Source organism: Gopherus flavomarginatus, chromosome 8 (assembly GCF_025201925.1).
Source record: "Gopherus flavomarginatus isolate rGopFla2 chromosome 8, rGopFla2.mat.asm, whole genome shotgun sequence".
In the NCBI taxonomy this organism is placed as follows: domain Eukaryota; kingdom Metazoa; phylum Chordata; order Testudines; family Testudinidae; genus Gopherus; species Gopherus flavomarginatus.
In genome coordinates this window covers 39,480,890-39,505,205 of record NC_066624.1, presented here as the reverse complement: position 1 = coordinate 39,505,205, position 24,316 = coordinate 39,480,890, and the positions used below count along the sequence as shown (strand labels likewise).

The window sequence follows — 24,316 nt, the reverse complement described above, 5'->3', positions numbered from 1 at the left end:
CGGTATCCTTCTGGCAGCCAGGGGCAGCAGCAGAGACTCCAAGGTGCAATGACTAGCTTGCTTTGCTATAGATTTTTAGAATCATTCTATACACACAGTTTCTCCTGTGTCTCAATACAACCAGTAGCTTAAGTGATAATTGATTATGCTATAAATGCTGATTGAGGTATTGCCCCTCTGCCCAAGCTCTGGAAGGCATCTGCTAAGTATATAGACCCCAAAGACAGAGCCTTATGTTAATAAAAACTTCGTATATTAGCTATGCTATGGCCACTTAGCCAAATGCGAAGTCATAGAGACCCCATGGCAATCAGAGGAGCTCAGCCAGATTTTCAGCAGTGTAGCTCAGCCTGGAAATCGGCCCACTCCCCTTTATTTTTCTTGAAGAATTACCCAAGTAGCATAGGTGTTGCACTTTCCTCCATGATTTGGGGAAGAGGGGAACAGGGTTAATCTAGGGGCATCAGGGAAGTAGAGGCTTGGCACAGAAAAGTATGCAAGTTCCTACCATTAGTTTTCCACACACTTTGCAGCTGTCAATACAGCACACAGCTCATACCCAAGGCATGCAATTTGCACCAGTGTTTCACTAGTTTGTTCAGCATACAGTTGGCCAGGAACTATTTCACCCCCACCTCCTCACGTGGAAAACTTCAATGAACACTCGATTTTTTTTTCATTTTTAGTGTAGCCTCTTAATTAGAAAAATCCTTCCAATCATTTGTTTTATTATTATTGTATTTTCAGCAACAACAACAAAAAAAAACTTGATTTTTTTTCATTGACAAAAAATGTTTTTTTGGCTGAAATTTCTAATTTATCAAAAAAAGCTACCTTCCATCAAAAAAAGAAATGCTTGGAAGAGAAAACATCCAACCAGGTCTAAGTTAGTGTGTTCATCCAACAGGCTAGGGGAATTCCATAAAGTAACTTAATTGCTCCTTCTGGCCATAGCTGTTCTGCTCAACCTTAACTCCTTCAGGGGCGCTGTGTAGTGAACACCTCATTAAAGCTGCAGAACCCATACTAAGAAATGCTGTATGGGAATCTCAGGAGCGTCAGGGAGCGGCATCTGTTGCTGACCAGCTAGTAGCATGGTGTCTCTTCCACCCGGATGGTTGTCAAGAGCAAAATATACCTCCCAAGAGCTGCAGCACGTCTTGATGGCTCTACACTGTCACCTGTCATCACTCCTTGGCACTCTTGCAATTCACTACTATGGTAGAGCTGGCATTCCAGTTAAATCATCTGCCTGGGCTTACTGTATTGCTTCATAACGTGCTCGCACTCCCTACTCACAGCAGGCCTGAGTGTGAGGGATGCTGGGCACTCACAACTCTCATTGACCTCAACAGCCTTGGGCTGCTGAGTGCATGTAGACTGCAGCATGCTGGGGACACATCAAACTGAAGCCGTCATTGCTGAAAACTGACATCTTTAAACAAAGGTGTTGCAGCTGAGGCCACATGGATTTATTATTGACCTAGAATAACCATCCTCCCCCAGGCAGGAGGGCATTTTAGTGTCTGTGCCATTCAGTCCTGGCCTCCTTCACCCCCCTCCCCAGTCACATCCCAGCCATTCTCCCCAGGGAGCATGTTCTTGTCTGTGAAGCAGCGAATTGAGTCTGGATTCTGGATGAACCCTCGACTTCCACACATTACCCTGTGCACTGCTGCACCCGGCCCTGACCCTGCTGATAGGAAAAGCAATCCACTTCAGCAGTGAGAGACTGTTTCTTGTTTATGTAGCTCGTTCCTGGGTGCTGGCCCATCTGAGTGCACACAGAGCTCTTTCAGCACAGAGAAAGGAGGGTGACAGCCTGTAGGAGAGCAGAGGACAATGGGCTCAATTGATGCACTGTGGCGACCCATGGGTTTCTGCAAGCCAGGACTCGTAGTGTGGAGAGAAGTCTCAAAGGATAGGGCAGAACATGAACTTAGGATGGAGGAAGCACAAAGCACTTAGGATGAAAGCTACCCCTGCACTTGCATCGTTCAGCCCTGGGTTAAAGGCTTATGTGGTGGGGATGGCCTTATATAGGGCCTTTGTGCCGGGATGAATATCATCCTTCAAAGTGGGCCAAGAACCACTGAAGCGAAATATTCTTAATATCTTACTATCTAAGGGTACATCTATCCTGCAATCAGAGGGCGTGGGGTAGCACCAGGAGTCAGTGCCCAGAGTTCTGGGTGGGTGTGCACAGCCTGTGCTGAAGCAGTTACGCTGGTCTGGGACCCAAGTTAGCTAGATAAAAGCTGAAGCTGATGGTGGAGCACTCACTGCCTTCTAGGCCTACCTGAAGCCTCCCACTATCATCAGGTGGATTTGCATCAGGTGCCGAGTTCATTTGGCCACCCGTTCTGGACGAATACTCCAAAACAATCTCTCCAGCCATTCCTCTGAGGACATAAGTGAATTCACTCCCCTCTGTGGTGTCCTTCTTCAAAAGTTCTAGTGTATGTGTTTCCTGGCAGGCGCATGCCCAGAAATGAGACGTTTACAGTGAACAATTGCATGAACCAGACTTTTGACTTGGTAATTTTAGTAGCTGTTCTGGAAACCTGATTCTAAGGGTACCACTCACCCAACCAGGGCAGAAATTAATCATGTGACCTAGTGTCCAGCCTATACTGCCTGCAAAGTTCAAATCCTTGCAGCAGAGAGCTAGAGAGCTAGCCCCACTGTGAGCGTCAGAGATAGTTAAGGCCAGAAGTGACCACGATAATAATTTAGGCTGCCCCTCGACCCCTGCCTGCCACAGGCCATTGCTCATCACCCAGCAATTCCCCTTCAGCAGAGGGAATTATGTGTGTGCTCTCTACTGAACCCTGGAAACTTGAGATAGGTTTGCACAAAATGTCTGTCAAATAGTTTCAATCGTGTCCATGGAAATCACTCTCTGTTCCTGGGTGGCTTGTGAGCGGGAAAATAAAGGACTAACTCCGATTACTAGATTATTTACTGCAAATCGGTTGTTCACCTCTATTTCTAACATGTTTTGGTGTGAGCCACCATGGCTGGTCCAGCTGTCTGAGAACTCAGTTTAGTTGGGACCGTGCTAATAAATTTAAATATGGTTCCTTCAATTTACAGTCATAGCTAGGACCTAAGGCCAGGGATACCAGAATGGGGAGGGGGGGGGCCAAGGGTCCATGACTGGCCCATTTTTGAATGTGGACAGACCTGGCCTGTCCATTTTTTAACCACGGGCAGCCAGCCCTGCCCCTCCGCTTCCCCCTGAGGCTCACCCCCAAGCTGGAAGTTGGAGCCTGGCCCTGGTAAGAGTGGCCCAGGAGCCTGGGCAGCTGTGGTGAACCATGGACCCTCCACCTGCCTAGGATGGGGAGGGGCCCGAGACCAGAGTCCAGCCTGTGTCCCCACCCCTGGCAGACGGAGGGTCCGTGGCTCCCCACAGCTGCCCAGGCAGCTCTTACCATGGCCCAGCTGCGGCTCTTTGGCTCCTGAGGCCCCACTCCCCGCCCCTGGCCAGGCTGGAAGCTGGAGCCTTGTTGGGATAAGAGCCATGCAGGCATCTGTGGGGAGCTGCAAACCTTCCACATGCCCTGGGTGGGGAACCTGGGAGGGTGGGGGCACAGGCTGGAGGCTGCTCTCAGCCCCACCCACCCCGGGCACATGGAGGGGCCTGGGCTCCTCGGCGAGGAAGAGAAGGGGCAGGACCATGGAGGGGGTGGGGCCTTGTACCCCCTCCCTTTTAGGAAAAATCCACCTGCCCCCCCCCCCCACATAAGGGACTGACTCACCCTCAGATCTAGCATGTAATAGTACTGTGCACACAGCTCTTGTGTCCCTTAATAAAGCTGCCACCTTGCTTTGTTTTTTTCTGGTACTTATGAAGACAAGGGACTGACAGAAACAGTGACCAAATGATACAGCAGGCAAGTGTTGTGCACATTTATCAGGCTGTTTTACCAGTGCAATAACCTTCCTATTTTAAGCAACAGAGAGTCCTGTGGCACCTTTAAGACTAACAGATGTATTGGAGCATACGCATGCTATTTTAGTGACAAGGACTCCACCACGCACCTGCTTTCTCATCTGCAGCACTTTCTAGTCTTGGGCTCCCTCTAGGGTTGCCAACTTTCTAATCACACAAAACTGAACACCCTTGACTCTGCCCCTGCCCCGCTTCCCAGAGGCCCTGCTCCCCCTCCCCCTGCCCCTCACTCACTTCATCGCTCACTCTCCCCGACCCCACTCACTTTCCCTGGGCTGGGGGAGGGGGCTGAGGGGGTGAGAGTTCTGGCTGGGGGTGCAGGCTTTGCGGTGGGGTCAGAAATGAGGGGGTTCAGGGTGCAGGCAGGGACAGCAGGCTGGAGCAGGGGAATTGGGTGCAGGAGGGAGTGCGGGCTCTGGCTGGGAGTGGGGGCTCTGGGGTAGGGCAGGGAATGAGAAGTTTGGGGTGCAGGAGAGGGCTCAGGGCTGGGGCATGGGGTTGGGGTGTGGGAGAGGGTGTGGGGTCCAGGCTCCAGGAGGGAGTTTGGGTGTGGAAGGGGGCTCAGAGCTGGGTTGGGGGTTTGGGGTGCAGGATGCAGACTCTAGGAGGGGGTTCCACCCTGGGGTTTGGGGTGCAAGAGGGGTGTGGGCTTTAGCCTGGCTGTGCTTACCGCAGACGGCTCTGCACGGCTCCTAGAAGTGGCCAGTCTGTCTGGCCCAGCTCCTAGGCACAGGGGTGGCCAAGTAACTCAGCGCCCGTGGTTCCGGGAGCTCGGGATGGGGGCAGCACGTGGACATGCTGGCTGCTTCCGGGGAGCTACATAGAACCAGGGCAGGCAGGGAGCCTGCCTTAGCCTCTCTGCACCACTGACCGGACTTTTAACAGCCTGGTAAAACTGGATGCCTGGCAACCCTAGCTCCCACCCAGCTCTGCCAGTGACCCTCAGTCCTGGCCTGCCTCCCTGCTTCTTTTTATGGCCTATCTTGCTGATATTTTTTTCATTTGTATTTTTTCAGTCATGCCTTTCAGATGCCAGGTGCTAGGGTGAAAATCCTCAAAGGTATTTAGGTGACATCAATGGGAGTTAGGTGCCTAAATACCTTTGAGGCTCTGGGCCTAGGTTTCTACGGGGACATGTCTAGCGTATTGTGCAGCAGGGCCAGTGCTTCTGCTTCCATCTGGTGTGACATCAAAGAGTTATTATCAAAGCAAGCTCACCAGGAAGCAGTCTCCTTTGTGTCCAGCCTGGCGGCCATCCCAGATAGACAGGCGGACAAGCAGGTTCAGAATGGTCTTAATTTTAATTTATTTTCTTTAATTTTATAAAATACACCTTGTAAGATAAATCTCTAAAAACTTGCTCCTTTTTATTGGTTAAAAAGTTGAATTCTAGATCAGAAATGAAGGAAACACTTTCAGTTGATTAACTTTCATTTTTGTGGGTGTGTTTGGGTTCCAGAGGGGTAGGGGGGAGAGGGGTTGGTTATTTGTTATGTTATTAAATCAATACAAAATACAAGACTTCATTTTCCTGATCTTGACTGGTTTCTTTCCACCCCATTCCACCCTATCCCACCTGCTCCCCAAACCTATGTGCACTGGGGAGTCTAACCAATCTATTTCAGCATACGTGGTGACAAAGATGCACCATGCTCCCTGCTTGGCAGCACTGCTGGCTGACCCTGTCCCTGCTGAAACCAGTGTCAGAATTGCTGCAATGAAGGAGCTACAGTCTGCCACTGAAAGTAGTTTCTTCAATAAATAAAACCAAGCCAAATTTCATTACCTACAGTTAACAAAAACAGAAGGGGAAAGGCTGGAACTAGGAATATTCAGCAGACATGGACTTTTTACTCTCTGTCTGTGGGCCGCTATGGTCGTTTGACTGCTGAGAACTTCTGGCAATGGTCAGTCTACAAAGGGGAGCAGCTTCTCATTTGGAACCTTGCCCCCTCTTGAGCATGTTGAAATAATACGATCCTTTCCCCATCCTGGTATCTCCAATGAAAAGGGAAACATCGAAATCTCATTCTAAGTTTGGCTGCATACGCAAACATTGGCTCATAAACTTGCCCAGTGACAAACACCTAAATGGAAGCTGGAGGGTTTGGAATTGCATAGAAAAGGCCATATTTAAAGCCTGTGTAAATCCAATCATGCAGAATGTGCTGTGCGCCCCTTAGTCATTTATTTAATTGCCTTCTGAATGACTGGCCATGGTCAAAAGGAGATACTGAATCTTTCAGGTTTTGGCCAGTTTCAAAATATATGGCCTGGCTCTTGGGAAACCATTGAGAAAAAGAGAGGGCTGGGAGTGGGAAAAAGGTTAAATTTGGTACACACTGGAAACAAATCAAGATCTTCGATTTACAGAACATTACGGAAGCAAACATCACCCAAAGAGAAGAGCACCATTGTGAAGGTATGACAGAGTTCAGTTGCACAGCTGGTTACAAGAGAAAAGATGCGAAAAGACACACAGTCCAAAGAGTTATCCTGTGTCTACAAAAGGGACCTCTCTGGGTTTACACTCTCAGGCCCTTGGTTAGAGATGTCCCTCTAGTCCAAGCTGGTATCCACCTCTCCCCTACTGCTTAGGATCTGCAGTAGGGGACATAGGGAGTGGCTCCCATGCAATGCTGAGACAATACTAATCCTATTTCTGCTGAGGTGTAAAACCAAGAGTCCCCTTTGTCTACGGAGACACCAAGCTCCTTTATGCTTTAAGTAGGGGAGGCTGTGTTAAGGAAGTGGGATTCTCTGAGCATCGGGGTCTGTGCTCTCTCCCCAGATTGGGAAGATCCTTGCTCTAAACCCCTTTTACCCTGGCTGCAGCATGCAGATTAAGGTAAATTCTCTTTCTTTACCATGGAGAAGTCCTCTTATCCTCCATCTGCAGTATGAAGATGGAAGCAAATTCTGTGTCTTTTATAACAAGGAGAGTCTCTAGTGATGGAATCAAGGCCAGGCCACTTCGTCCTCTCTCTATGTAGCATGCAGCATCTTTCTCACTCATAATAGAGCAACCAACATTGATTCCTGCCTCCCAGAAGCAGAAAGGCTCATTCCTATTTCTAGGAAATGTCAGGAAGTTGGAGTCAATCCCGCATCTGCGTTTTCCTGTTTTTGGCCTTGCAGGAAATCCTCGTCGTTTAACTTTCCCTATTCCCAGCAAAACTTGCTGCAAAGCAACATAGCTGCAGACATACACGGAGAGAAAAGTGCATGAGGATGTATCCATCGTTGGGAGTCTCCCTGTCCTTGTGATGCTCATCATGATGGATACAATAGAGGAAGAAGAGGGGGAGTCAGCGGTGAAGATGGAGTTAAAGTAGGAGACCTGGTATTGGGTGGCTGCATTGTTAAAGCCTCGTGGTTAGAGAAAAAAGGGAATTTCGGATATCCCATCTCCCTCTGGCAGACTAGAACTTTGTGCCTCGGCCCATGAGTTTGAGGACGGCAAAGTTGTAAGTAGCGGCAATCATGTAAGTGAGCTGTGGTGGAGGAAAAAGAGCAAGTGAGAGATAGGAAGATTCAAACCAACATTCTGTGTGCAGTGAAACAGGGCTGGGCCAGAACCCTAGCTGGTGTAAATCCACAGACATCAATGAAGCCATGTTGATCTACACCAGCTGAGGATCTGGCCTACTCTGTTCATAAGTCCCAGCCCCTTTCAAACTGATTAGACATCTCTCTCCAGGATGCCTGAGATGGCCTTCTTAACACCAGTCAGTCACTCTTCTCCAGGCTTTTTGGATGCCTTTCATTTAGTTGGACCAGCAATAAGTTTACCAAGGCATAGACAGTTTTCAAGGAATGGTCAATTTTTCCAACAGTTTCAGCAGCCCATTCACCAGCAGTACCTGTGCAAAAACACTAGCATGGAATGTCTCTGATGAAATGTAAGTTACGTGAGGTGTTCAGGGAACGGCTGCATACAATACAGCAGAGTGCTTGTTGCAGGGGGTTGGATTACGTGGGCCGGATGGTCAAATCCAATCTTGTCATCTGTGATTTTATGACACTATCCACCTCTCCTATCCACCTCCCTATCCCCACCTTCCAGCAGCAACTTCTCCTGCTACCTTCTTGGTTCTAAAAATCACGGCTCTGCTCCAGTGAGCAAGAGGAAGAAATAACCAGGCACTCTGTATTAAGTGAGTTTCTTGCCTACCAGCTGCCTTGCTTTAATGATCTCACCTCCTAACAGCATCTCTTAGGATGAGAAGAGAAGTTTTAGGTGGAGCATTGACTCACCAGTGAAACCAGCGTGGCTGCAGCACCAACAAATGCGGCAATAAACAGGTGGAAGGTCATTTGGAACTGCAAGGAAATAAAATGATGAGTCACCATTTATAGATGTTTCCCAGACAGCAGAGACAAAGGGGGTTTCCACAAGGTATCTGCAAACAGGCCTCTCTTCACTAAACTGGACTGGATCTGTGGAGCCAGTCAGTGAGATGGCATTTACAGTCCCAGCAGCACTTGGCAGTGATGGGCATGAGGGTCTGCTTTAGGCACATTCATATTCATCCAGCCTTGACCCTTCTATAAATTGCTCTACCTGTGGACTTCCAGTGGTGTCCTGTGTGGATTGCCTAGCCCAGGGGAAAGAAGGGTGTTCTATCTCCATTCAGTGAGGGAGGATGCTCCAGTGGTTAGGGCACCAGCCTAGGACTTAGGAGACCTGGGCTCATGTCCTTCTGCTACAGACTTCATTTGCAACCTTGCATAAATCACTTAATCTCTCTGCCTAGACTGTCATCTGTAAAATGGGGATAATGGGACTTCCCTACCCCACAGGGATACTGAGAGCTGCTCTGATACTACAGTGACGGAGGACAGATGTGCACCATAGACAGATGTGCTCTCTGTTGGCTTTTCCAACAATAGATCTCTGTCCTATACAACATGGCCACCTCCTAGTTAATCTTGGGCTCCTCAATGCGGTCTCCTCAATAATTCATTGTCTATGTTGTTCGCATTCAGTGTTTTAGGCTTTGCTACCCTGTTCATCCAAAACAACCCAGCTCTGACCTGGAAGGATTCATATTTTTGCTCACTTAGAGAGAGATTGTCAACCAGCAACCCTATGCTGCTGTATGGACATTAAACCAGATTATGTCAACTCTTCTAATCTCACTGGAACTGATTCTGATCTCACTTGCACCATTGCAACACACTGACTTCAAAGGAATTACGCTGATGTGAGTGAAAGGAAAACATGGCTTGCTAATTCTGTGATCACATCCAGCTTGGAGCCCACTGCCTCTAAAATGAGACGTGACATCACATGATTTTAATTTATCATTTAGATTGTGATAGCAGTCAAAATGTGCCATACGCTCCCCAAGCACAATGGGGCCATGCTCCCCGCCTCAAAAACCAACCTAAATTTTCACCCAGCCCTCTATGCATACCAATTCATAATGCAACCCCACAGCAATAGGGTCTGGCTCCTGGCACCGAGAACTCCAAGTTGGCTGATGGTGCCAAATGTCTTTGCCTCTCCTGATCCAAATGCCTGCTCAGAAGGAATGCCTGGCATGCCCAGCGGTGCACTCACCTCAGGGGTCTTACAGATGGACAGAAGGTTTGAGCCGCACACCTTTCCTGGGAAAGCATTCCATGGAAGGACACCTACATAAGACACAAAAGTCATCCAGGATGAGCCGAGTGGAACTCCACAGGGCACAAGAAACTTGGCTCAATCTTCCCCATTGTGAGCCACTAATGTATGTAGAAAGTGGTAAAGGCAGGTCAGTTACTTAGACAGGAGAGTGGAAAGAAAGTCATTCTATTCTAATGGTATGAATACACTGCAAACACAGGGCGTGACTGCAGCTTTCATCCAGCTGGCTTGGCGACTGGCGCAGAGAAGCAGCAGCAGGATGCACTTTCGCCTGGGCAGTACAAGCCCACCTGGGTGAATACTCAGGTGTGTGGCCCATGCTGAAGACCATGTTGCTGTGCCTCCACGGCCACAGGTACCCGAGTTAGCTGTGTTAAAGCTAGCTTGGGTATGTCTACACAAGCTGCAGTCAAACCCATGGTTGCCGTGTAAACAGCCCCTCAGTGTTTGAGATACATCTAGCAGCAAGTGCCTCCAACCAAATTCTGCTATATCTGCCGTCTGTTCTATCCACCCCAAATTCTGTCACATCACCCTTCCAAGACCCTGCTGATCTCACCCAAACGTCTCTGCTCATAATTCCCTGCCGCATCATTGGCTTTTCTTCAAGAATGTCTAGAATGCAAAGCCAAATCTGGGGGCTGTTGGAGTCAGTGGGAATCTTGCCACTGACTTCAATGGGACCCGGGTCTGTTCCTCTGTCTTTGAAAAAATGGTGCTTATTAGATAGAGAGAGACGCAATCCAAGGCTCACCATACATCCTGGCATCAGCACACAGCGTGCCTATACTGGCAGAGGTCTTGGTGGGGAAGGCAATGGACTGGCATGTTGTCCAGGTGTTGAAGTAAATGTAGACGGGCACAGCAGAGCAGGCAAACACCAGGAGCCAGACGACGGTCAGGGCATAGGTGATGCCCACAAACTGAAATGGTCAAGACAAGCAAGATGGCAGGAGAAGGGTTAATGTGCTGCCAGAGCCTTCAGACATGAGAGCATGAGACTGGAGATCTGCAAGCAGCCTGACATGAGATGCAATGCAAGGATCTCCACCAATCGGAAGGAAAGAGAAAGCACCTCCAGCAGACACAACAGGGCAGTTGTCTGCCTGTGGGAAGGCTAGAGAACTGACACCATGTGTGTTTGTGTGTGTGTGTCTATACACATGCATCAATATCAATATGCACACAGGCGCACACCTGTAAATAGACACACTCACAATTGAAAAAATATATTTAAGTGGGGCCAAATTTTCAAAGTTAGGCACATGCAACTGTGCACACGTTCTTGCACCTGGCTAATTCCTGTGTGCCAATATCTAATCTATGTGTGTGGATTGGGTATCTATCTACACACCTGGCCTGGGCAGTATTTCCCTCACCACAGGCATGTGCCAATCCTTGATTTGTACAGACACACACTGGGGATCTGTGCGTGAAATTGGCCGATGGGCATAGCTGGGCCTTCTGCAGCCTTCAGTGCAGGGGCAAACTGTACTATGGGCATAAGCAGAGTGTGTGCAAACCAGTGAGTGCAGTTGTAGCCACCCAATATTGAAAATCTGGCCCACGAGGTGCAAAATAAATGATCTTAAAAGGAAACCGCATCCGTTCTGCTCAATTCCCCAAGGCCAGGAGCACCCTTCACTGTTTCTGTAAGCTGGGAATTGCGGATGAAATGAACCTTTTGAATTAAAATTGGGATTAAAGCCTAATAAGCTGCGTTGTGTCTAATAACACATGGGACACGCTGTCAGATGGCCCAATCCTGAGAGGTGTTAAACCTAACCTCAACCCCCAGTTTTTCAAGCCCCTTGTAGGATCGGGCTCGTAGAGAACTGCTGGCACTTGCTGTAGTATTGGCTTAATGTTGGATGTTTGAACAAGAAACAATTTGTTTGAAGGTCAAGCTATAAAACTCTCCTTCTAACTGCTTTAGCACTTCCTGATCTCCCTACCTTCAGACACCTCCTGATATTTCACTGCGGCACTGTCACGTCCACGATTGACCTGTCATTGCACAGTGGCCAAGGTTTTGAAACGTGGCTACTGATTTTCGGGGACTCAGTTTGAGACATGGCAACAGGGCCTGGCTGTCAGAGGACTGGAGCTCAGCCCTTTCTGAAAAGCAGACCCTTTTAAGGTGACTCAAGCTGAACAATCCTAAAACTTGTGACCCCGCAAAGTCACGAGTCATGAATCTTAGTCAGCTGCAGTGGAGGCCACTGGTGGAGGCAGATTGCCAGAGTCACTGCTGCCTTTGAGCAGAGGAGGACTGCCAGCAGACCCATTCCGTATTGGTTATTAAATAATATCTAAACACCCCGCCTCACCAGACCACTGCACAAACACAATGCAGAATACATATGTTTGTGGGAAGGGAGTGTCTTTGGGTTATGTGGAGCACCCAGCACAATGGGGACCTGATCTGGGCCTACAGGGACTACTGCAATACAAATAATAATCACTGATAACCCCCGGGGCTGAATCCTGTGAGGTGACAGGGCCCCTGCAACTGCCAGTGAAATCAACTGACTTCAAACAAAATGCTTTTTGTTTAAACATTAAAATGAAAGTGCAACCTCCTGCAAATAGAAACAATGCAGGGGCTTGAATAGAGGGAGAATAAGGGTGGAGAAGGGGTTAACAAGTAAGAGGTCAGCAAAGGTGGCAGGAGATGTAGCTGGGGTGGTGAGGAGTGCATCTGGCCGTGGGGAACCTCCAGTGGCGGGGCAGCTGAGCCGGTGGGGTGCGCTTTCCTTTTAGATGCCATCGAATCAGTGCAGCCGTTCCACTGGGTACGCGACTCCCACCGGAGCCGGTCAGCCGGATGGAACAGGGCTGCAGTCTCATGCCCATCAGTCATATCAACCTGCATAAGTGTTCCAGTCACGTGAATTAGTGCCAAACCCTGGTTAAGATCACCTTGTCGGGATGTCCTAGCCATTTTCCCAAACACTGACACACCCGCTCCAAAGAGTGAGCTTGATGGTGGCCTCTGGAACCCCTCCCCTTCTGGCCCCCTGTTACCGTAGCGCTGAGGCCCTTGCCGCAGATGGTGGTCTTGTAGTCGCCAAAGATCTGCCTGACGGCACCAGTGGTGTAGAAGCCCTCAGCCAGAAGGAGGGCTCCATAGAGGAAGAAGAAAGAAGCCGTTCCATAGATGACATATTGGAACGCGTGGATCCTGGAGGGGACACAGGGAAGAAACAGAGACAAAGAGAGGGAGGGAGAGAGAGAAAGATAACCTCTTAACTCTCATTGCAGATCTCCTCCTTCAAACTCCCTGGGAGAGATAGGATGCACCACAGAGAGAATCTCTCCTGGGAGCCACCAGCAGCGAGTTCCCCTCCCAGAAAAGACAGAGCAAAGGATGGCCTATATGAACAGCTCCCCAGGACTTACCTAGAGCCCGAGAAGCAAGTTCTGATCTCTGGTACTCCCCCTCCACTCCAGAATCAGGCTAAAGTGATCAAGGAAGCTACCTCAAATAGGAGCAGGGGGGAATAGGCTAGGGAGGATGAGGAAGATCCCAAAGGAAATGACCAATGGAGCAGGCAAGAGGTAGGGAAAAGCATCTGCCTGAATGGCTTATGGGTGGCACAGCAGGGAAGGAGAAAAGGAGATACCTGGTCCCATGCCTGTGTATAAAGCCAGGCAGAGAGCATGGTAAATCGAGGGCAGCGAGACCTGCTCTATCTGGCAAGTATGGCTACCCTGCATTCTCCATACCTACCGAGAGCAGAGGATCCAACACTATATCCACCGTACCTAGCAAGGGTCAGATAGAAAACACGTGTGAAAAAAACAAGATGAAGAAGGGCTCCCTCCAGGCAGGGAGAACACTCAGCAGTCTCACCAAGCCTCTGCCATAGGCTGGACTGAAAGAGCTTAGTGCTCAGAACTCCCACGAGTCAAAGCAAATCCGGCAGTCATGGACAGCCCCATGATCACGGGGTCTTAACAACAGCCCAAGGCGATGGGAACAGGGCTGAACTAACTGCATGCCCAGAGATTTGCAAAGGAGGCCAATTCTTCCCATTGAGATGAAGGAATCATCTGACCTGTGTAAGAAGCAAGCAGATCAATGACCCCAGAGAAATGCATCATGGAGCCTGTTTCCCAATCCAGCTGCATATTGATACCAAGATAACCAGCTAGCCCATAACAGGCCTGGGCTGGTTCAGAGCTGGGTGTGAAGGTGGTGACGGCAAGTTATTGCCCAGAAGTTTTAAGAGTTTCTGGCCTAAATTTTCAAAAGTGACTGGTGATGTTGGGTGCCCTGATTTTTGGGTGCCCAGTGTGAGAATCCTGAAGGGGTCCTGATTTTCAGACAGCGCTGAGCACCATCCCTCTGAAAACGAGGCCACTTCAAAGTGTCTCAAGTTAAGCACCCAAAACCACGAGTCCCTTTTGAATCTGTTTTCCGGAACGTGGACTCACTGCGCTGCCAGCCCTGCAGCCTAGTGGTTTGTGCTCTGCACAACCCTGTGGGAAAGCCAGCTTCGGATCCTGGCCCCAACCTCATTCTCGCTGGATGGCAGGGACTGAGTTATCTTAGTAGCCAAGGGAGAGGCAGCATCTCTTACAGCTTCACATTAGCCCCTGAGCGACTGCAGAGCAGTGCAGAGTTCTGATGGGAATCCTATGCAGCCCTCCAAAGCCAAGGGAGTGATGTCTGGGAAGCGGGCCCCGGAAAGGGGCATCAGGGTCTAGAGCATGAGAAGACGAATACTTACACGTCAATAAGATACTCATAATCCTGGTAGTTTTTGGAGAAGTAGGTCTCAATTAGCCGCTCGGTGCCAGTGAGTGCTTCGTGCCCACAGCCACAAAACAGTGCTACCCCAAAGAAACACAAGCCAGTGGCAACCAGCGAAGCAAAAGGTGCCCCTATCAGACATCTTGCGCAGCACTCTAACCAACCTAGGGAAGAAGAGAGAAATCATTTCGATCACAGAGCTCTGTCATTATCCCAAAGGGGTGGCGCACTGTCAGGTAGGTTAGACGTGTCCCTCCCCTCCCTCCACCCCATGAAAACTTTATTAATAAAAACTAATAAAGGGTGGGGAACAAGGGAGGCTTAAATAACCTACTAAGAAAAAAATGGTTTTCCCAATGTTAAGAAAAATGCAAACATCCATCTGCAGGGCTGGAGAGCCAAACTCAGCGGCATTGATGCTGCAATTGTGGGTGCTCTGCTCTGTACGCAGGGCCGCCCCGGAGGGGGGGGTGCAAGTGGGGCAATTTGCCCCAGGCCCTGTAGGGGCCCCGCAAGCCATGGCCCAGCAGCAGTCCGTGTCTTCAGCTGGTATTTCGGTGGCAAGGGGCCCTTCAGTCGCTCTGGGTCTTCAGCCTGGATTTCGGCAGCAGGTGGCCCTTCAGTCGCTCTGGGTCTTCGTTTGGCATTTCAGCGACAGGGGGCCCTTCAGTAGCTCTGGGTCTTCAGCGGCATTTCAGCGGCGGGGAGCCCTTCTGTGCTGCCAAAGACCTGGAGAGACTGAAGGGCCCCCTGCCACTGAAATGCCACCGAAGACCCGGACCACCGCTGGGTGAGTACAAGCGCCGCAGCTCCCCCGCTTTGTCCCAGTCCCCCTGAATCCTCTGGGCGGCCCTGTCTGTAAGAACACCAGATGAAGCTAAGATCTAATTCTCAAGTTTTAATACTGGGGCGCCCCTCCTTAATATCTGAGCCCCTCCCAGGTTAATTAGATAGGATATGGTGTCCCCTGTGGGCCTCCTCTGCCTGTGAATGAAAGCATTGCCCTAGGGCTCAGGAACAGGGAACTGAAATTGACTAGCTGCTAGCAACACAGGTGAAACTGACTAGTCTCCATTTGAGGCCCAAGCTGAGTGAAATGTCACAGGGAGAGAGACAAATGAGATGTTAAAAGGGCTTCCCACATGAATAATGGGAGCTGTTGTGATAGTCACAGATGAGAACTTGTTTTAATGTATGATGTTTACCTTGGCACTGAAGATGGAGGGTGACATTTATGCACTTCATTCTTACTTAAGCCTTGAAATAGCCCTTCTAGCCCTATGGTTCTATAAGTCTCGTGCTGGCTCTTCGCACTGGGGTGGATTTCAGCTGCAGGAGATGATACCACCACCAGCGCTGACACCCACCGACGGACAAGCAAAGAAATAATAAATAGCATACAGTGCTCTCATCCCCTGTACAGACACAAGCCCTGTGCTTATCACACAACACTCCCACCAGCTTAGAGGGAAGAGAGAAAGAATCCGTTTGATACAACCAGTATCCTGGCTCAAATCCTCAAAGACACTCACTCCCATCTAAGCCAATGGGAGTTAGGTGCCTAAATGCCTTTGAGGATCTGGCATCCTGTCCTCCTTACACTTTGAGTCACCCAATCGGAATATTATGCAGAAGACTGTGGCACTCAGTATCCTTCTCCTGAATGTCAGCAAGTCCCCCAGCCCACACCATCACTCAGCAGGACGTCTGAATAAAACTGAAGCTGCTAACTAATACAGCCAATCATGCATCCAGAGCTGAGCCTCTTTACATTTACCTGCACATTGGTGCTGATGTTGTAGGTGTAATCCCAAAGAACACCTGCTCTGCTGTGGTGCCTATATATAGCTAGTGTGCTGGAGGCCTAGACTTAGGGTCTGGTTTTCAGAATTGCCACCCACCTGCAGCTCCCATTGGTTTCAGCTGGAGCTGCAGGTAGTAAGTTCTTCTGAAAATCAGGCCCTTAATCTGCAGGAACTTGCTCAGGTACAAGATAGAGGTCTGGGTCTGAATTCTCAAACGGGCAAAATTCAGGTGTGTGCAGACTGAGGTTTTGTTTTGACCCATCACACAAATAAAGGCCACCTATAAATCCAGTTCTGGTGCTGGATCCAGCTCTGGATTCGGAACCTGTGCAGAGCAGGAGATGTTTGACCCTGGAGTTCCAGTTCAGGCCAATCTCTAGTAGTTTAAAACAACCAGAAAACCCAAGACAAACTCAAGCCAAAGCTGAAACCAGCTGCTTCCTGTAAAAATCACACTCACTCCAGAGTAGAGTGACCAGATGTCCTGATTTTATAGGGACAGTCCCGATTTTGGGGTCTTTTTCTTATATAGGCTCCTATTACCCCCCATCTCCATCCCGATTTTTCACACTTTCTGTCTAGTCATCCTACTCCAGAGCAACAGCTTCCTTCCCTCATTCTCTGCTGTTTCTTCCCCTTTCTGTGAGAGCCCCTCCCTGTGAACATGGCTGGAGCACTGGGTGATTGCAGACAGCTTGCACATCTCCCGCCAGCCCCTGTTGCAGCTGGGAGTCGTGGCTGTACTGGTCTCTTTCTAAACACACACAAGACTGATGGATTTTAATAAAGAAGAAGGTTCGTCCAGATGACACCCACTGCTCTCTGCCGTCTCCCTTCCATGAATGTGCAGCGGGGAATTTTCCAACACCCACTTCCCTCACTACTCCACCCCACCGTGTTTTTCTCTTCCCACTGAAGAATGGGCCCATAAGATATCCACAGGGTTACTGGCAGCGATGCTCTCCCCTCCCCTCAAGTGCAAGGTTACAGCCTGTACTGATCCCTTCATGGCACTGAGAACAATGGGGCTTTGTTCTTCCCTTGCCAGCTTGTGTGTGCTCCTCAGTGTTTGCCATGCTCGGGGGCAGAGTAGGACCAGGGGAAGCAAACAGGGAACAATGGGCGGACTATTCAGTTACCAGAGGTTTGGAACCAGCACCGCAGTCAGCAGTATGTGCTGGTGGCTGCTGCAGGGCCTGAATGGCTGCGTCCATGAGAGCGGCAGGCTGGAATCAGGCAGGCCTCCTCGACATGTGTGACTCATGGCAGACAGGTGATTCTGCAGCAGGTCTGGACCAGTGCATGAGATGGAAGTGGATTCCATCAGACAGCATGATCTTCCCATTGACGTCACTCTCCAGGAATGTGCTCCCACACCCCAGCCAAGCAGCCTGAGCTCCTGTTTTGGCATCCTCTCTGTTGGCTACTGCAAGGGACTGGGAGCCAATCCAAGATGAACGACTGACCATGGGCCTGATTCTGCATTCACCGATGTAAACCAGGAGTAGCGAGGGAGTCACACTGCTGTGAGATCAGAAGGAGACCCTGTGTGTGTGAGACCGGGCAACCTGCAGCAAGTAGTTTAACTTCCTACATTGTACCTAAGTTGTTTAGCCGACCCAGCCTGGAAATTGGGAGGTAACGGGACAAGCAGGCCACTGTCTAATCTAGATGATAGCTAGCTAATAGCCAGTAATAGCTACCATTAAGCAAAGACACTTCCAGCCCATCCATCGCTGCCCAGGAGCCTCTGCTGAGCTCCTCAGCAATGAGCACTCAATACCTATTTCCTGACACAAAAAGGTTAGGCTCATCAGAGGGGACTAAAGGTGTTAGGCACCCAATTCCTAATGGGATTTGGGTACCTAACCTCTGCCAATCCAGCCTAAATGCTTGGGTAAATCTGGTAGTTTTGGACAGAAAACGGAAGGAATTTAGGCTGGAAAAATCCAGATGGACTTCTTTAAAGCATCAGGTTATGGGATAGATTCCTATGGGAGGTGGTGGAAGCCCCATCACCTGGGACGGTCAGACCCAGACTTGAGGAAATGCTAGAAAATGGGGTGTAAGGAACAAGCCTGAACTGGCCTGGGAGATGAACTGGATGCATGGTGCTCCTCCAGCTCCAGTGCCTAGGATTTGCTATGAGATGATCTTCAGAGAGCTCCTTGCACCCTGAGCCACCTGCTCTGCACTGGGAGAGGCAGTCACCTTTCAGGAGACATGGCCCATGGAAGAGCAGTTGCAGGAAATTCAGAAAGCTACGACAGCCCCCAATTCAGTGAAGCCTCCCTATTTGGGAAGGGCGCTTAAGCAGGTTGGTTTAACCTTAAGCATGTGCTCAAATCCCATTGAAGCGGATGAGATTCAGACACACGCTTAACGCTAAACAGGTGCTTTCCTGAATTGAGGCTTTAATGCTTAGCACTGCAGCTGCAGCAGGGAAAATTTGCCCTCCTTTCTTCCACATTTGGCACGTGAATTGCATGCTGGCTGGCCAGCCCAGGAACCTGAAATCATCTCACCTGCTGGCTAGCCACAAAACACAGACAGGCTTCCCCTCTTCTATCCCACTGCCCATTAATGGAGGTGCCCTGCTCTGGAAGGTGAGAAGAACTCGGTCTCTCTGGCCCAGCCAGTCCTTAGTCTGTTGGCAGAGTTTGCCCATGGGGGCACTGACTGCAGGGGTAGTTTTTGGGATATAGACCCCAGGAAATGGGCCAACGTGGTTTTAATCTCCAATGAAAGGTGCAATCTAGGCAAGATGTTTGGAGATGGTTGAATGTCCCAATCTAGGAGGCACTTTGCAAGAACAGGTTTTGCTTTGTTTCAGCCAGAGGCAGCAAGCGAAGCGCCCAAGACACTGCACATTGCACTGTAGATTGTGTCCACACCTCACAGCGATGGATGTGATTGTTCTTGGGAACCTCTTGTACTGGGATCCATCTCAGCAGAGCCCATCCTGCCCCAGTGCTGCCTGGAGCTCTCCTCGCCCCTCTCTGGCCTGGGAGCACAGGGGCTCTGGGAAGCAGTGGTGAGTCACATGCTGCAGGAATCTGGGACACAACTGAAGGGAGGCGGGGAAGGCTTCTTGTGAAGGGGGTAAGAGAAAGAGCCCCTTGTATCAGCACAATTCCCAGCCTTGTACCTCAGCCCAGCTGACGAATGGGGTAGAACAATAAGGCCAAAACAACAGGATGAGCCATTGAACTAGGAGCCCTGTCTCTCCAAGTCACAGACCCTCCCATTCCCGGCAGTGCAACACCCCCAGCCTCTGCCACCCACCGCCCCCCCGAAAGCTCCCCCCACACAGTGATCCCATTGACGAGGCTGATGAGTGCTGAAAGGTCCAGTGTGCTAGCCCAGCCCTGACTGGTACAGGGGTGGGCGAGGAGGGGGTGCAGAGCAGTGAGGTAACTGCATATTGCCAGGAGGTGCCAGAGACAAACAAGGGCCTCACAACCCTATAGATCCCCAGTCGGGACAAAGCCTCTTCTGTGAGGCCCCCATGCAGCCACTCTAACAAACTCCAGCAGAGAGCCGGTGTTGGGATTAGGGGAGCGTGGCTTCCTGTGGGCAGCCCTTCACCAGCTGGGGAGAGACCCCAGGGGCTGCCCGGGATCAGCCAAAGCTCCCGGGCCCTGGCGATCCTGGCTAATGTTAAAAGGTAGAAAACCATCCCAGGTGGTCTCCTCCGAGCAGCACAAGCCTGCAAGACTGCCCCGGGTTAAGATACCTTATGATTATTACTGGGGCCATGGTGCTAAATGCAGCCTCATCTCCCCTTAGCACAGACCTCTGGAGCAACAGAAGTGGGGAAGGCAAAAGAAGGTTCTTTTATCAGAGACCAGTCAGTGCCTAGGGACAGATGCCCCTCACCCTCCCCAGATTACTCCCAGGTAGGCTGCAGGGCCTCACAGCCTGTTTCCCTTGGCAGACTGCAGAAGTCTCTGCCAGCTCTTCAGAGGCAAGCTACTGGTCTCCCTGACAGAGCCCATGGGGCTCCATCTCTGTATCTATCACTCCAAGCGGACTAGTGACCCCGGCCCTCCTCCCCAGAGGCAGACACGGTGCCTTGTGCTCTCTGGGAAGGATGCAGGAAGTGAGGATGCAGAAGAGGGCTATCCTCTCCCTGCAGCCTCTGCCTGTGCCGGAAATTCAGGTCAGTCTGTGGTCACTCCCTGGCTGCAGCTTGGAAAGGGCAGAAAGTGAGCGTCCCTAGAGTGCCGTTCTGGCCAGGAAAGAGACTCAGTAACAGGGCATCCGCAATTTCCCATGGTCCCCCCTGCCCAGGCCATTCCACAGCCCCTGGCTCCCCTTGCAAGCCAAAGACAGGTATTTCTAATACAGTTCTGCACCTGGCTGGAGTCTGAAAACCAGGGGACCAGCTTCAAGGGCTCAGTCCAGGAATGGATATGGCCCCAGCCTCTGTTTTCTTGCTGTCTCCTACATCATGGCCACGAATAAAGCCCCTGTCCCTGGAATTTAACAGCCAGTTCTGATGATGATGCAGAGCCCGTGAACAGCAGAGCTCACATGATTGCATCAGCAAACTCAGCAGAACGGACTCAAAGCCCGCCAGGAAGCTGGTCTGGGGAGCAGGAAGGTACCATTGTACAACATCACATTTCTAACCACACAAGCAGCCTCCTTCATTCCTCACCAGCCTTGCTGTTGGGTCTGTTCTAGGCCTATGGCCTTGGTGTGACTGCACCTGCCTTTTGCCTCCATCCCCACTCCTCAGCTCCACCCCATTCCTGCTGTGGTGTCCAAAGCTCCCAGGTCTGAGCAAACAGTTGCCAGGTTACCCCAGAACGAAGCATCTTGTCTGGTTGCCAAGGAAATGGCCACTGGACTCAGACCCAGAAGAGAGCTTTGGACTTCCTGATGCAAAGCTTCAACTGTTAGGAGGAAATTAACAATATTGCATCAAAAAAATGTTGCATCAAAAAAAAAAAAAAAAAGCAGTAGCCTTTTTTAAACCATCAAATTAATGCTGGAAAGGTTGACTGTGAAAATGAGAATTATTTCACTCCTCAGCTCCCCCTGTGGTTTCCATTAAATACCATAATCTTCACTTCTTGCCCTATAAGTTGCTGCGCACTGTTAAAATAGCTGCCATGTTTCTCCCCAGTGGTGGCTGAATTTAAGTGGGGGGTATAAAGTGATCATCTGCCTAGCTAACTGAGTGTAAAGCACTCAGGGATCCTTATAAACCTGTCACAGTAGCACTTCCTAATTAGACAGCATGTTTCTTCTGAGCACCTCAAAGCACTTTCCAGACTTTGAATTAATTCACACAACAGCCCTGTGAAGCAGGTAATAGTTATTATCCCTGTTTTCCAGATGGGGAAACAGAGGCACTGAACACTATGTTGTTTGCCAAAGGTCACACAACACTTGAGGGGCATAGCTTGGACTGGAACCCTGGATTCCTGGTCCCTTGCCTTAATCACTAGACCATGCCACCCCTCTAAAGATACGACATATGATCACTGGGGGTTTGTCTATACTGCAATGCATAGGGTGCGACTGCAACTAGTATAGACATACCTGAGATAGCTTTAATGTAGCTCGCTTGGGTATTGGAGCAGTGAAGCCTCAAGTAATTAGGCAGGGTCCTGGGCAGGCTTGTACAGCCCACGCTGAAGCCCGTGCCGCTGCGGCTTCACAGCAGTGCAGATGTACCCTATATTCCCTATCTGTAACCTGATGGTTGATCTCTCTCTGGTTCTCCAGCCTTCCTGTTCAGAAGCTCCCGTATGCAGGGAGTCCAGTTCCAAGCTGAAGGACTGGTCAGCTGGATATGTCTCCTCCTGGCCCCAGTATCCTGGCAGTAGGAGTCTACAATATCTCCCTTCATCCCCGTCCCTCTCATCTGTCCCTCCTCACCAGAGACCTTCCCTGACTGACACTCCATTTCCTTCAATCCTGCACATGCCGTCTGCCCCTCCACCTTGCCCACAAGGAGTTTTAAATTGAAAGCAGATCTGGGACAGAACCATGGCGGCCAGTGCCACAGCTCCTCCCATGGAGCCGGCTGACCTCGGAGCAAAGCATCATGAGGACCCAGGAAGTTGGAGGCCCTGGAGTCACATCATTGCTGAACCAGCCTCCAGGAATCAAAGCAGGGGTTCTCATGGGGTGTGCAGAATGAAATAGAGAGAGGGGAGTCAGCTGTGTAGGGTTGGGGGGCTGGCCATGGAGATGATCCAGGAAAGGTTCTGTGTCATACAAGGTGGTGGCAGCATGGAATCATTGATGACCCACGGGTCACTTCTCGAGTACAATGTGGATTTTGAGAGAGAACTGACAACTACATTAAAATTAGCAGGAGCCTCTAGATCAGATCACTTCAAACTAGCCCCACATATGCTCCCCTGGCCCCGGAATTGGCACTCTGGTTTTCAAGCCGATCTGACTATGGATATGGATTTTAGAGGAGGATGCATAATTTAGCTTTAAACAGAAACCAACTGTTGCTATGGAGCAGCTATCACTGTCCCATAACAGCACCAGCAGAATTTCTTTTCCAAGCTAGGACATTTAGCTTGGAGGCATATCCCACCCAAAGCAGGCTCCCCTCTGACCCACAGCCCCTTTCTCGTCACTCCAGTCTGCACCTACAACAGTTCAGTAACAAAACTTGGTAACTTAGAAACTGGAGGGCAGCAAGGCTCCATGCTGCTGGCAGGAGGGCACCCAACCTAGTCAGTTACAGCTTGGCACCTCCTTGCTGGAACTCCCCAGGCACTTGGAACAAGCTGATCAAAGGCCCTTAAAGTCTCAACATCCTGCAAGGAAGGAAAGTTTAGCTCAAACAAAATAATACAGCATTAGTCTCTCCCCCGCTCCTTGAAATCTTGGATTTTAAAGAATCTCCTTTTGTGTTAGCTGGAAAGTTTGGAAAGTTCCCTCTCATACTCACCCATTGCCTCTGGACTCAGTCAAATCCCTGTCACCTCCTTTCCCTTTCTGCCTTGCTTTGTTCAGCTGGAACAATCCTTGCCTCTCTCTTCACTTTACTTTGTCTCTCTGAATATCTTTGGCCTCTTCTCCAGCAAAGAAAAGGACTTTCTGATTGACAGCCTGCCCCCTTAAAGAGACAGGCCACCCTTTTCTCCTCCTCCTCCTCCCATTCTCCCTCCCCCTCATCAGAGCTACTCCCTCATCTTGGGGGTAGCTCCATCGTACCCTACTGTCTTTGGCTGCCAATGTCTCTCTGCCACAGATTTGTTTGTTTCCCTGTTGTCCAAAAGCAGGCGCTCCAGCCGCTTCTTGTGGGCAGATCAGGCACTTCTGCAGCAAATTCAGTACTGAAGAGATTAGAATGTTTGATCTGATTTGTATTGACCTTGCTTGGGCCTTACTGAGGGCACCTATACACAGTGTTCACCTGTGCAATTGCTACATACAGGAACATCATAACTGTGACAGAGCACAGATGGCTGAGCCGTCCTTGCCATCACAAATCCCCACTGGAATAGAGTTATAACCAGCCATAAAACTTCCCACCACGACAGAATCTCAGGACAGAAGCCCCCTCTCCCAGAAAGGATCTATTTTTAACTTGGGCTTATGTTAAAGGGAGACTCCACAAGGTGTGGGTGGGGTTTTGCAAAGCCTTGTAGGTTGGGTTTGGGGTCTGTAGGATCAAAATCCAAACCCAAGGTGCTTAGAATCCAGGTGCCACTTTTCCCAAACCACTAGGTTTCAGGGTGGAGGAGTAGGAAGGGGATCAGATTCCATTTTTCCCTCCATCTCCAGGTTCCAGTTTTAGAGTGACCACAACTTTCCTGCCCTGGGATAATGGAGAATGAAACATGTCACAAGGGGATCTGATGTGGCCGTGTCACATCAGAGGAACATCAGAAAAGGACTGGTGTAACGTGGTGGAGTAAGGGTCGGGCTGGCATCTAGCTAGCATCCCTCTCTACCATGCTCATTGGTAACTGATGGGCATGCTCATCAGAGAGATCAAAGACTGAATGGGCCACACAGACCCTGGAGATGGTCCTTCTGGGCCCAAGAGATCAGTGGGACAGTATGGGAAAGTGCATCCTTCAGCTGCCACACCATCTCTGGTTTATAGGTAGGCAGGACTCCAGTCTCCAGGGCTGCCAAGCCAGCCCCTTTCCCCAGCACTAACTTTGGCCAGGAAG

General features: G+C 50.1%; 1 protein-coding gene across 2 annotated transcripts; it reads right to left on the bottom strand.

The window, feature by feature from the left end:
• Nucleotides 1–5,304: 5,304 nt before the first annotated feature.
• PLP1 (proteolipid protein 1) lies at nucleotides 5,305–23,235 on the bottom strand. Of its 2 annotated transcripts, none has more exons than XM_050963745.1 (7): nucleotides 23,083–23,235; nucleotides 14,327–14,513; nucleotides 12,513–12,774; nucleotides 10,345–10,513; nucleotides 9,525–9,598; nucleotides 8,216–8,281; nucleotides 5,305–7,452 (listed from the first exon to the last, which is right to left on the bottom strand). In XM_050963745.1, exons 1-7 carry the CDS (start codon nucleotides 23,084–23,086, stop codon nucleotides 7,381–7,383), a joined length of 834 nt encoding a protein of 277 aa, XP_050819702.1. In that variant the 5' UTR covers nucleotides 23,087–23,235; the 3' UTR covers nucleotides 5,305–7,380. The 2 variants fall into 2 exon arrangements, with proteins under 2 accessions (XP_050819702.1, XP_050819703.1); XM_050963746.1 differs by having other exon boundaries at nucleotides 12,618–12,774.
• Nucleotides 23,236–24,316: the final 1,081 nt, after the last annotated feature.